This window comes from Apteryx mantelli, chromosome 8 (assembly GCF_036417845.1).
Source record: "Apteryx mantelli isolate bAptMan1 chromosome 8, bAptMan1.hap1, whole genome shotgun sequence".
NCBI classification, from domain to species: Eukaryota; Metazoa; Chordata; class Aves; order Apterygiformes; family Apterygidae; genus Apteryx; species Apteryx mantelli.
The window spans coordinates 18112869-18126418 of NC_089985.1; the positions used below are offsets into that span (position 1 = coordinate 18112869).

The window sequence follows — 13550 nt, forward strand, 5'->3', positions numbered from 1 at the left end:
GCTGGTGTGCTTGTTTCCAGCCAAAGACCTACATTTGCTCAACATCCACTAGCCAATTTGAAAGCACACATTCTCTCGTGACAGAAAGGTAAGTACTGCATACACCACAAAAATCTGTGGACTGAAGTTATGAAAGTACGGCAATGTCAGCTCAAGTGTAGTTATACCGAGGTCCTGTTACTGTCTCACTCTGGTTCTAAAAGTAAGACAGGACTCTAGTAGAGGGAAAGGACTTGGGAATAAGAGGTATGCTAAAACTGAGGGCGCAACAAAGAAAAGTCCACTCTCTGTTTTAAAAGGAAAAAATTCTCAAGTACCACTGCTCTGAGTACAAGCATGTCACTGCTTGCAAATGAAGTGCACTATTTTACAGCTTAGTTCATGTCACCAAGACATCTCCCACTATTCTAATGAATTAGATGATCGTATCCTCTCAATCACCAACATTTAAAGCTACTACTTACTCATAATAATTTGCAGCTTTTTCTAACGCATTTTTCACATCATCTGGAAGTTCCCCTGGATCATGAGTCCCTGCACAAGCTACATTTTTCCCTTTAGAGTGATAAACATTTCCCAGATTATAAAGTGCTCTTGCTTCTCCCACCTAAAACAAAAGCAACATGTTAATAAGGCTCTAAAACTTCATGCTTTAGGCTTGTGTCTTGTTTCCTAACAAGTTAGCGCAATCCACAGAAGGGAGAAAAAGTTTAAGTGCTTGTCAACAGATACTCTGACCATTCTGAACATGCTCACGTCACCCACCTTATTCCCACTCAGTCACATCCCTCAATCAAATTGTTTTGCTTACTATTTCCACTGAAGGTTTGAGATACATAATTCTTGAGTCCAATTATCTTTAAAAATTAAGTAAAATCTAGGATAATATTTATAAATCTGGATCCTGTAGTCTTCTAGGTGCAAACAACCCTCTTAAACGAATCAGATTCTCATTTTCTAGAAGTAATTGAATGTTCAGTATTTAATTCCCTCTGAAAAGTGACATATTCATCTTACTACCAACACAAAGGGGTTTGTTAATACATATGGTTATAGTAATACATAGCTTACTTCCAGATTCCTAAGCAATTCTTACCTTATCATTAAGCTCTCTGGAAATATCCAGATGTCTTTGACAACAAACAATAGCTTCTTCAAAATTCCCAAGAACCTTTAAGGTGTTGCCCAGATTCCCACTAGCTTTAGCTTCACCCAGCAGATCTCCAATAGTCCTAAAATTGCAGACATAAAGCAACCATTAAAGAGTGTATAATTTGAAATCAGAGAAATGATCAATGTATGGCAGACAATTACAAGAACTTATGAAATTACCAGCATTTAAATATTTATATGTTTGTTTCATTTTGTATCTAAAATGCATTCAAATAAACATGGTTTAATCTGTGGTTATGGACATTTAATTTTGTTGGTGCTGTTTATGCAACTGCCAGTGTTCACAGTATTGATCACCTACTTTATAAGGCATAGCACTTCTTTCAGGAGGAGAATAAAGAGAAAAATTGTAATGATTACGTAGAAAGACAGTCCCATGATTAGAAAAGAGTTTCAACTGTTTATGCATTTTATGTATCATAAATTGTCATACTATCCTATATTAGACATAGCAGTTTCCCAGAAAGCTCGGAGGAATACTTCATCTCAAGAGTCCAAATGAGATTAAGGTGGAAGACTGACACTGACCTACTCAGATGTTGATACTTGGGGAATTACACGAGGTTGCTTTGTCAATTTAGCTACCTCCATGGTTACAACACTTGAACAGGTTAAGGAGGAAGAAAGGATTTGTGCCTAACTGTGGTCAAGTCCTACATTAGGTGTCTCTATCTTTTATTGGATCTATGCTAAGTCATCGAAAGTCAGAGACATATAAAAAATGTATGCATTTCATATACTGTTTATTTCATAATATCACATTATGGGTTTTACGCAGAGAAACAAGAATGAGTTCTGTCTAGTAAACAGCAGAGCCAGATTACAATTCTGGAGAACCAGAAAGACGGAGTTTTAGAAACAGGAAAGGGTAAATAAGGGGTGGATTTAAGGAAGCCATGTAATTATCCACAAACCTGGCAAGGTCTCAGTCAGTACTAAGATTATGGTGCTACATTGACTATCAGCTCCCCAGTTCAAGGGCAATCAAGTTATCTGCTGGACTCCCCAACCTCCTGCCATCACCACATTCACTCACTATCCGGTATTAATAGCAGGCTTTGGCAGGCAAATGAACAATCAGCTGCTCATCTTTACAAGAACAGAATGAAATGGAGAACATGGTTAAAGAAAGACTCAAGATTACCTTGCGAGAGTTAAATCATGGTGATGGTATTCCAAGGCCTTTGCATACTCATGCAAGTAGAAATAGGCATTGCCTAACTGGCTGTAAATAGCACTGAGTGTTTTTAAATCTTCAGTTCCAACCTGAACAGCTGCTTCAAAGAAAGATACACCAGCTCGGCAATCTCCTGCTTTACACAGGCGCTCGCCCTCCAAAGCCAGCTCTAGGCAGGAAGCCTCCATCCTGCACAATTTGAGCAAAAAGAGGACACTGTCATTCTAACTGTAGTACTTTGCCCAATCGTTCTGAAGTGGTGGATATTATGCAGAAGGTCTCCACTTGTGTAGCACAGGGATTCAGCACCACAGTGTAAGCAATGAAATTGCTACATAATATTACAGAAACAAATGCTGAAATGGAAACTGCAACTCCGAGAGTTATGAGCAAATGTAACAAAAAAAAAAAGGGGGGGGGCTCTCAGTTAAGTCTCAAGGAGAAACTCTAAACACTACTTTGTCCTTATATAGCACCACTAGGATTCTTAAATGCAAAGAGTCTTTACTATCTAGATAATTTTAGAACAGCAAACTAAAAATCAAGCATGCAGATTACTGGTGAATACTGATTTTGACAAATGGAATATAGTATTTTAGCTTTTTATCTTACTGGCTTATGGATTCAGAGCAATCAAGAAATTAGAAGTTATAACAGTAAAACACAGGTACAATGGATACGGTAGTCGTTACAGCAGACAAACAATGATATCACCAGTAGCTCCCCCTTCTGTAGATAGCATAGTTACCTGCAAAATGTCTTACAAAAAAGAATTAGAAGTTCAATATTCCTATGTATCAGAGACCATGGCTAGTTTTCCCAAAATTATTTCACAATTAATTCAACACTATTTGGCACTTGATCATTTCCTGTAGTGCCAGTGCTACGAAAAGTCTCACAGTGTAAAGAAAAAAGAACTAGGTTGAATTAATGATGAGGTGCATTTCAATTCAAGTTACTTAACCTCAACTCCATCATTCCATAAGCCATTGGAGTATTTTTGATTATTATGTGATAATTACAGTTATAAAATACTGCAAGCAGCAAAGAAGATATTCATTAAAGAATTACATAGCAGAATTGCAGAACATTAACACATTTTGAACAAAGAAGCTTTGTTAAAGAACTGTGACTGCCAAAAAAATGTCTGTATGCATTTATGCTATTGTGAATTAAAGTCTACAAGAGGTAAAATTTCAAATTTTAGTAAGTGTTAATGACTATACATGAACATTTTCTTTACAGTTCTGAGATGCAAGGGAGTTAGAGAAGAGGAAAATGAGAAGGAAAGAAAACTTCACAGTCTTCATCCTGAAACAGAGTAGTACACAGGCTTTTTCAAAATACATGCATTGTAAAAAGCTCACAAAAGTGCCATCGTTCTACTTAAAAAAAGTTTTTCAAAAGGAAAACTCGGTAAGAGACATTTTTAAGTATTTAAAAAGCACGTGCTAATATTGTCAAAAAGCGCTGCAGGCCAACCTTGTAAGTTTGCACATTGCTCTTGAATTGTTCTTCAACCTGGATTACATAGTAAACACCACAGTCACTCTAATATATGAGCTTGTACTCCAAAACAGAACATCTTGTAAAATTAAATATATCCTCATTATATCGTCATTTGTGATTTACTGGTTGTAAGAATGAATCTTTTAGAATCCTGTCCCTCAACCAGTTTTCCTTAATATGCAAGAACAGTAATAGTAACAATCACAAATATTTGCTATTCCAACAGTTATTTTAATGACAACACTAGAAAACAGCTCTTTTGACAAGATGTGGAGATGAAATATTTAATAGATCTGCAATATTTATTTTTTTAATCAGAAAAACATTACATTATACCATATTCTACTCAAATCTAAGTAAGAAGAAAATATTTTTGAAAAAAAATCCTCTGACTTCCAAGAGAACTAGAATTTAGATCATTAGGAAAAGAAGCTACCAACACGAAATAGTACCATATACCATACCTGCTGGTCTTCGACATTCCACAACTTAAGCACAATGAGATGACAGACATTTTTTACTTTTGTAACTAAAAATAATACATGCTTGGTAGTTGGTAAAGATGCAGACACCAGATTACAAGTCAAGTATGAAGTTCTTCCCAGGCCCAACTTCTCAGTTTGGATATCCATAGCACGCTCAGTATTTTTAGGTTTGGAAATTCTCCTCAGAGAAGTTAAAGAATTCCTATTTGCTAGAACACACAACCTGATTCCTTTTATTACATTGTGCATGTGCTGTATGTAAAATGGAAATAGGCAGAAATGACGAAGTACAATATATTACACCATCAGCAACTAAAGGTTTAAGATTTAAAACACTTCATTGGGTAATCTTAAATAATCCTATCCCCAGAGGTTCTCTCCGGGCACCTCATGTTAACTGACAGGTCTAATTAAAATGATGTTTAGAAAATATGGTGCTCCTCAGATTTAGAGCATTACACAATCACATTAATTTCTTTATTTTTTTAGCTTGAAAGAGTTACAGTCGTCCTTTCAGCAAAACGTGTATGTGGCATAATAGTCAAAATGTTGTACTAGGCTTCAGTTCTACAAATTTACCTCGTAAAATTAATTCATGTTTTGATTTGTAATTGTAATGCATCAGCCAACTGATCAATGAAGGAAAGGCACAGCTTGAAAAGGTACAAAAGGTAATTTCAGAGAATGCTACAGATGGGTAATTTTTTCTGATACACCGCATTCAAGTAATTGCACATTATTCCAAAGACTGTCAAGTGCCAAGGCAGCATTAACATTTCTTCAAGGAACTTGAAACCTAATCTTTTGACTTTGCAACCCAGACTTAGTATAACTTATAAAAATGAAAGACCTATTTTTTTCCATACAGAACATTAAAAGATATGAAGCTAAGGTTTATATCAAGATTGATGAATATCAACTGTTATTCCAACATATCTCAATTCAACTAGAATTACAAGAGTTAAATGAGAATGGGAATTAATGTTTGAGTAAAAAGTAACCCAAAATTTAATATTACTATGAGTACAACTCTAGAAAAGTTGTATTGACAGGTTGTTAGAATCTGTGGACAACAAATTAAAGCTTCATTTCTATTTAGACCAATTCTTACGGACCTTTTACAACTTCAAAGACTACATAAGCTATAAAGAAGAAAGAACAGAGAAAATGAAATATTTGTTTCAATTTATTTCAGTTGCCTGTACCCAATATTAATATTTTATTCATGCTACATGAGAGCTATGGAATCATTCAGTTATTTTACCAAGTCACTTCTGGGCAAAAATTTTGACAGGCTTACGCATCAAGTACAAAAACTGGACTCAAAAATGAAATTTTTATAATCCTTAATAAACAGTTATGAAAATCACACATTTTTAAAAAGATCTACATAACTGTTCTCCATTGAAAAGAATATCACCTCTTAGGAACATTCCCAGAAGTTGCTTAAACTGTCCTACTAATGTGGTTAAATAGCATGTAGGCAGACAAGACAGGGTTAGGTTATCAATATTTTAGGAAGTCATTAAATAGTTACAAGGAGAATATGAAATTACCTTCTCTGTTCCCACGGCTGAAATAAATTACTTATTTATTCAACACCCAGTGGCTAAACAAAAGATACATTGAATCAGCAGAGACAAAAAGGCCTATTCATCTGTGTACTTCTAATGAAATTCTGTTCCTGACACGATAATGTTCTTCCAGATATTATTGTGGAAATACTCACACAGTGCCTCACTTTGTTATTCTACTTATAGTTGCCCGGACCTGTTCTTCTCTGAAAGGCTGGCATCTCCTGAATAATTTCTCATTTGTAAAACGACCTCATCCTTATCTGTTACTCTAAGCTTTTCATCTCGCCTGGCTCCCTTTTGCCTTTTTTTTTTTTTTTTTAAATCTTCTTTGACCTTCTCTACATTCTCTTTTGAATCTTTGACACTTACAAGAAAATAAACCTAAGTGCATGTCTCCACCCTAACCTCCCTGCTTTTCTCCAATGTTTGGAGTCTCCTTTCCTTTAGCTGCTCTCATCTTACAGTAAAGAACAGAAAACTGGTAAGAAATAAGGCAACAGAAGCAAGCAAGAAGACTTGTGCTGATTTTTATAGTCCTTAAATTCTACTAACTTAATTTTATTCTGTTCAATCCCACAAAGAGGATTTCTGAACACTTGTGGCAATTTTCATGGTGTGTGTGGGGGGGTTCTCCCTATCATGCAACTTTGCTGTGAAATGTGTCAATACCTAGACACAAAACCAGAACAAACACTATGATATCTCTTTAATTCAGATGCATAAAATTACTAATGGCACAAGCATTCTACAACAAAGATCATATACTATCCTGACTCCAGCCCTTATTCTTGGTTTCTACACGTAACGTAGAAGCATTACCATATTGACCAGTCTTAACTACTTACGTGTCCACTGGAACGCTACATCTAGTCACACTAAGTTTGACAGGAAACTTAGCTTTTAAAAAAACCCTAAAATTTGGGTTCTAATGCTCCAGTCACAATAGTATCAGTTACAGGTTTCTGCTGTATGAATTGAACAGACCAAGACAAAGAAAGTTCTACAAATACCTACTCTATTGATCAATTATTAGTCACATTTGTTAGCCGTGGCATTTTATTTTCAGTCACTGAACTAGGCTAGAACAAAAATAAGCTACTTCCACCAGCATAGGCATTTTTGTACCTGCTGAAGTGATACTGTCCGTCTACAGTGGGGAGAGAGGAACAGCCTGCACAGAAGAAAAAGATCCATAATAAGCCCTTTCCTTAAGGGTGGACCATCAGTTTCTTTTTAAAGTCTGTTCTACTGGAATATCACTTGGGAAGGAAAATCATTTTGGGAGCCAAATGATCCAGGGATAATTCCTGTATGTAAAAGATGGAAAAACAGAAAAATAAACACCTCCCCCCCCCAGTAATTTATGACCTGATTTTTTCCCTGCATTAAATTTTAAACTACAAACAAATCAGATCTTTCTAAAGTATACATATTAAATTAAAAACTTCATAATATTCCAGTTCAGCATGCTGAATTAACTTGCAATTTCTCGCGGTTTTGGAAACGTTTAATGTTTGAAAAAAATTTTTTAAGGATTATACTTTGGTGATTTTTAAGCATTCATCACATTACAGTTCTTACAGAAAACTTAATAAGGTCATAAATATTTTTATTGTTAATTAGTGTCAGTCAGGCCTGTATTGAAACATAGAACGAAGACGTTTTGCCCTGATTGTGCTTGCCAATTTTTTTTAAGTTATTTTTGGCTTGTCAGTTTAAAACAGACAATTGGCTAGGTTGCTTTCTTCATCCAGTTATGTCCCTAATAGGACCCTGAACAGCTCCTGGGTTTATGAAAGGGTGAGTTGCCTGGGGAGGACCAAGAGCATCAGCAACAGTGTGTGTAAACACATTACAGGACTGCTGGGAGACAGATATACCCAAGAAATGCACAGAATGGCAGAAATATAAAGCTCAGATATATAGGGATTCCTGCTATCTAAGCCACCATACCAGGATTTTAGCAAAAGAAAGAGAGCAGAGAGATTATAGTTAATTTCCCATGTTCTTCCTTATTGGCCATGAAAAAGCTCCTCCTGTTGAGTATACAGCTAACCAGAAGTAATACTGTACTTCTGTGAAATGGAAGACAAGACCCATCTAACAGCAATCTAACACTGTTAGAACAGCTGTATGAGAATGGATACTGCAAGTACCTTCGTTTTCCCCAGAAATGCAATATGCAATAGAAATGCAACAGAAATGCAATAGCATGTGCTGTCTTACAATTAAGGGTAGTACTTTGTTCCTGGTAGTTAACAAAAAAAAAAGCCTCCAAAGTAAGAATGACAGAATGTGGGGGGAATGGAATCAAGAATCATGGTTTTTATTTGTTTTTAAAACAATCATTCTAGTATTGCTGTATCCTTTCCTATTGAATGAGCTGCAAGATTCACCCTTCAAAACACCAGCCAGCCACCTGCATATGGTGCAATATACAATGCTGTTGTTGTTTCTCAGCTTCGTTAGAGGGAGCCAGCCACACCAACAGTCTATTCCATGTCCATAAAGGGGGTTCCAAAAGCAAAATGATGCCAAGTTTTCAGAAGGGAAAGCCCTTGTAATAACAACACTATTTTAGTTCAAGATATCAAAGCAGTTTTTATCTAATCAATCAAATCTCCTTATTTAGGCAAGGAAAACTGTGCTCTAGAAGAAAGCACACCTAAAAATTCATTATTCACATTAGCAATAATGGGACAAGTATAGAGAACTTTAGCAGACTAAGCCCAACAATTTGCACAAGCAGCCTAAAAGCTAAATAGAGCCTATATACTACTATACAGAGATCACATTTCACATCATTCTTACAAATCAAATCACAATAAAGAAATATAAACACTCGTACTATTCTGCAACAACCAATAGTTCCAATACTATACAACCATGTAATTATACTAATATATTCTCAAAAATTAATTTTCATTGTTCAGAAATTGAGAAAAACAAGAAAATAAGTAGCATTATTTTGACCTTCAGCTTCAATAATGCTAGTAACAGATCCCAAACTTTTTGTTGTAAACTTGCTTAGTTTTCTATCATTAACAATACTTAATCATTCATACTAAAATTAACACAGTCTTACCTGTATCGAACATGAAAGGAACGATCTTCCCGCATGCTTATCAAAACATTACTTTCCTCCATTGAGTTGCATTATCAGTAGAGAAATTAATATTGTTCTGTAGCAGGGTAAGTACTTTACTACGGAGAATTGTTCTCAGAGCACTGATCCAGTTAGTATACTAATAAGTTGGAGTCAAGATATCCTAAGCTCTTGTTGAAATACTCTTCTTTATTACTAAGGTAGGGAAGTCACTGTCAGACGCATCTTAAACTTTCAGAAACACGTTCAAGTTCTTGCATCTGTGGCCCTTTCAGCTCCATTCAGCTGTGTTTCTGCAAAGGGAACACAACATGCTTGGCTTGAAGTCTCATTTTCAATTAATAACTCATAACCATTTGCAGCTGATGCAAAAGCACAATGCTACTCCTACCAAGCAGGAAGTGTCAATCAAGAACTTAAAGCCTCAGCCAAAATCTTCTAGACACACATGACAATTCCTGTAGTCAAGTGAGAAAGCAAGGAAGGTTTAATGGAAAGCAGCCATTCCTTTTTAATTGGAAACTTCGAGTAATATAGTGAAGTTCCAAGCGAAAAGCTTAAAGGATGAAAGCTACAGATGAAATGCATAATATAAAACCAATCACAGCTTTCCATGTAAGCAGTACTGCTAAAGCCATGACAGCCAGCTAAGGGTCCACAGCAATCCCACCATGACTTTGCTAGGCCTGGAGGTCATCCAGCTTTGAACATTATAAGCAAGGTAGCCAGCAGAGGGGTAACACCTTCCCCCCCACCCCACACTTCCAGGAAAGTTTTTTGGTTTGTGTTTTACTGGCTTCACATTCTGAAATGCCCCAGCATGGTCACATGAGCTCCAAACCTTGCTTCAAATGGACTGTGGCAACCAGTAGTTCCATGTGAATTTGTGAACTATGTTTAGGCTGGCAGGGAAACAACTAACAGAAAATAAACTTTGTATCCAAAAGTTTATATGCTTTTAAGTGTATTTTTAGTAGAGGAGTTGACATATTTATTGCTCAGTACTAATATTACCTTGCTTTGCAAGTAAAAATATAGTTGTGGAATTCACAAATGCATATTTCATCAAGACATTGCAGAGGCATCAAAAAAACAAGAGCATAACTCAGATTTCCAGCTGTCACCAGAATAAAGTGCATCTGTCTCTATTTTTAATTTCAGATGTAGGCAGTGCCTTTTCTCTTATCAGTTTTTTCAAGCACCAGCTGTGAAGTTTCATGCCTCCCATTATCCTCTTCCTTGATAGCCTGCTCAAACAGATCATTCACATTCTTCCAGTCAAACAACTATTTTGCCCTTCCATGCTTATCATTAGAATTATTTGGCATCAACAATGGGTGTGAGTGTATTTTTGCAATTACAAGGTGTGACACATACATTTTACAATACCATTGCAACTTGCATACTGGCGAGACCACAGTACAGGTACCGCATTCTCCAGAAGTTTGTCCAAACCCCAAGTCAGATAATTCACACAAGCAGGTTGCTGTACGTCACCCAGTCCACAGCGATCACCTGGGAGTATTCTTGGTGCTCAACCAGCGCAAGGTGGGGGAAGGATCTCTCCCACTGTTGGATATTTTCATGTAAATTATTGTATGCTACAAACTAAAAAGTGTGTGATGGGCAACTGTCATGGATCACAAAATAATGACTTTTCTTGTGGTAGTTTGTTTACATATTTATACTGTAACTGCAATTAACAAAATAATTAGTTTCTAGAAGCCTTTTTAAAATAAAAAGGCAAAGTTAATAAAAAACTAGAGTTTTATTTAAATGTACACCACGATGACTGCATTTATTTAAATATGGGTCATTATTAACAGAACATTTCATACCAGGTGTTTACAGCTTCATTTCACTGGAGCTACGCTTCTATCCCCTTAAACTTTTTCTCTGACTGATGCCGCTGTCTCCCTCTTCACTGGCCCTACCGCACAGTCCTGGTCTTGGCCAGGTGCTGCAGACACACCCACGCTGGCCCACATGTAATTAGCACAGACCCAGCAAAAATTACTGGGTCTGGGCTTCATACCTCTCTTCCTTCCCCTGAAACTCATTAGGATCTCAAGTTGTACTGCAGCCATGCCAACATGTAATCAATAAGCATGTTAAAGCACATTGATTAGAGTGGTGAATTCAAAATTCAGAAGGTAGAAAACAATGAATCTCTCTGCACACACTGTATTTCAGGTATAAACTGGCTTTGGGAGGATTAAGCTACAGCAAACTGAGCCTTGCTCTTTCTATTTATTCACCTTCACTTTTCAAAGCATCTCTGTGTAATCAAGCCTTTCCTGAGCTGGCGATCAACACAAAAGTGTTTCAGAGAACACAGTACTTCAGTGGAAAAGCCTAGTAATTTAGAGAAGTCGGGAGAAGCTCTACTGTATCTGCATATCTAACAGTAAAACGACTTTTTCTAAACCTGCATTTTTAAGTAAAGCTTCCTGTTGCGTGAAAAAAGCACGTGTGTTCGCTAGGAAAAAAAATTGTAATAATGAAAAGCTGACGTTTTAAATTTATTCTCTTCACACCTTTAAACAAAGCAAAATTCATATGCATCTAAAAGATCTGCTTTTCACAAAAGCCTGACTAGAAAACTGAAGTCATATATATGACTGAAAATGTACAATTTCATTATGCCAGCTAGCAAGTGCAGGAAGCCCTAGCTTTTTTGTATTTTTTAAATATCTGAAAAAAAGCACACAGAAAAAAAGATTGGGAGTCCTTCAGAAGTTGCAAAACAACAAAACTGGCTTTACTAATTGCAAAGCAGTGTGATACTGAAAAGCAAAACAAAACCAAAAAGATAATCAAGTACTGGCAAGGCAGAGATTAGGCACTCCAATGCAGCAGCCAGTTTATACCCTACAAGAGACAAACCATGCCCTTCATCAACTCTTATTACAAGAAAATGCTGACCCATAGTTAGAGCTTATCCACCTTCTCTGTAATGGCCAAAGGATCTTTGAACTAGACAATCAGTGGAAAAAAGCTAATTTTACCTCAATTTGCTTTATCTGAAAGAACTATGTGCATCTATCAGAAAGTGTCTTTTCATTCTTTTTTATTAAATCACAAATTTTGGATAGAGATGCTTGGGGTTTGCATGGTATGATTTTAAGACTGAAATCTTTGCTAAATTCTATGAAGTTATTCTAACTTAATTCTCTGAAGTGGTTTAAATTCTATGAGGTTAATTTCTATGAATTTTTCAAAGTTGTTAAAAAAGTTCTTAGGAAAATACTAACATTAACGACTGCAAGGAATCCACAAACAATGCTTTAAACAGTGAAATTCCATCAATTTGCTCTTTTGCAATATTTTTCATAAAATGATCACGGTCTCAGGAAGAGAACCAAGGCCTAGAGGCTGACATTCAACGGCAGTACATCTCAGCCTCCCACTGACATCACTGCGCTGAACCAGAGACGTGTGGTGAGAGTGGAATGAGGTGTGCTCTCAAGAAAAAATTACAAAAAAAACCAAGACTCCCCAATCGTCAATTGTGATTAACAGAAAATACTTCAGTCCCTGACAGCAGCAAAATAATAGGCATAATTTCTTTCTCTAGAGCTTGTTATGCAAGCTAATAAGGTGTTCTAGCTGTTAAAACTTCCAGACAAGTGTTTCATGTTTTAAGGCATTTTCCACTTCAGAAAAGATTTGAGGACATACTGTGAATTTTATCACAACAGTAGACAATCATTTTAACCAGTTTGCAGTTCTCAGTTCCACTGAATGTCTGTGGTAGACCCCTTCATTTTAACTTTTGACAGAATACTGTATTTCCACACAAGTAAAAACAGTAAGCAAAAGAAAATTATTTATTAACAGTGATTATTAGCATATTATTTATTATGCGAGATTAATAATTATAGTATAGTTGGAGAGGGAGATTATCTTTTCCCTCCAACTTATTCCAATACTAGGGAAACTAATGGAATATCATCCTTCAAGGATTCACGTCCTACGTCCTATGCATCCTTAACAGCGTAAGCTCTCAGTCTCCAACAGCTTCATTGGCTCCTTCCCTCATCCCACCACCTCCCTGAACCAACATCTGCCTTTCTGGGGTTTGGCATATGTTTTTTGATCATCTCTTTTGCTTATCTAAAGTTACATGGTTGACTGGCTGACACATGCTGACTGGTCACTGGGGGCTGGCAAACAGAATAGTTAACAGTTCAATTCCTCCTGCCTTTCCCTAAAGGAGGCAGATCAAGTAACGCCTTCTCTATCCCCCTGCTATTTTTCACAAAACTATAAGAAAGGAGTATCTGCCAAATGAAGTCATCACTGGCCAAGAAATTCAAAAGCTATTGGGGGAAGTAGATAGAGACAGACTGATCGCACAAATTTTATTCCCTTTGAAAAAGGGAATGGTGGATTTATACACAGAGCAGACCTTCAGAATAAACTACTTCTGTTAAAGGACTGCTCCCAGGCTTGGCATGCTTTTCAGCACACGGTCTGAGTCTCAGCTCATACCAGACGTTAACAAGACAGAACGGGAAAAC

General features: G+C 36.5%; 1 protein-coding gene across 3 annotated transcripts in view; it reads right to left on the reverse strand.

Annotated features, from left to right (window-relative positions):
* Positions 1–13550, reverse strand: part of GPSM2 (G protein signaling modulator 2) — a 31243-nt gene that overhangs the window by 10044 nt on the left and 7649 nt on the right. The window contains exons 2-5 of one of the 3 annotated variants that reach the window (XM_067300807.1): positions 9007–9320; positions 2318–2539; positions 1097–1232; positions 465–607 (exon numbers count right to left, since the gene is read on the reverse strand). In XM_067300807.1, coding sequence (XP_067156908.1) covers positions 465–607; positions 1097–1232; positions 2318–2539; positions 9007–9068 — 563 coding nt within the window. In that variant the 5' untranslated portion in view covers positions 9069–9320. Of the gene's footprint in view, positions 1–464; positions 608–1096; positions 1233–2317; positions 2567–9006; positions 9321–13550 lie in introns of all 3 variants that reach the window. The other 2 variants (XM_067300806.1, XM_067300808.1) reach the window with 2 other exon arrangements.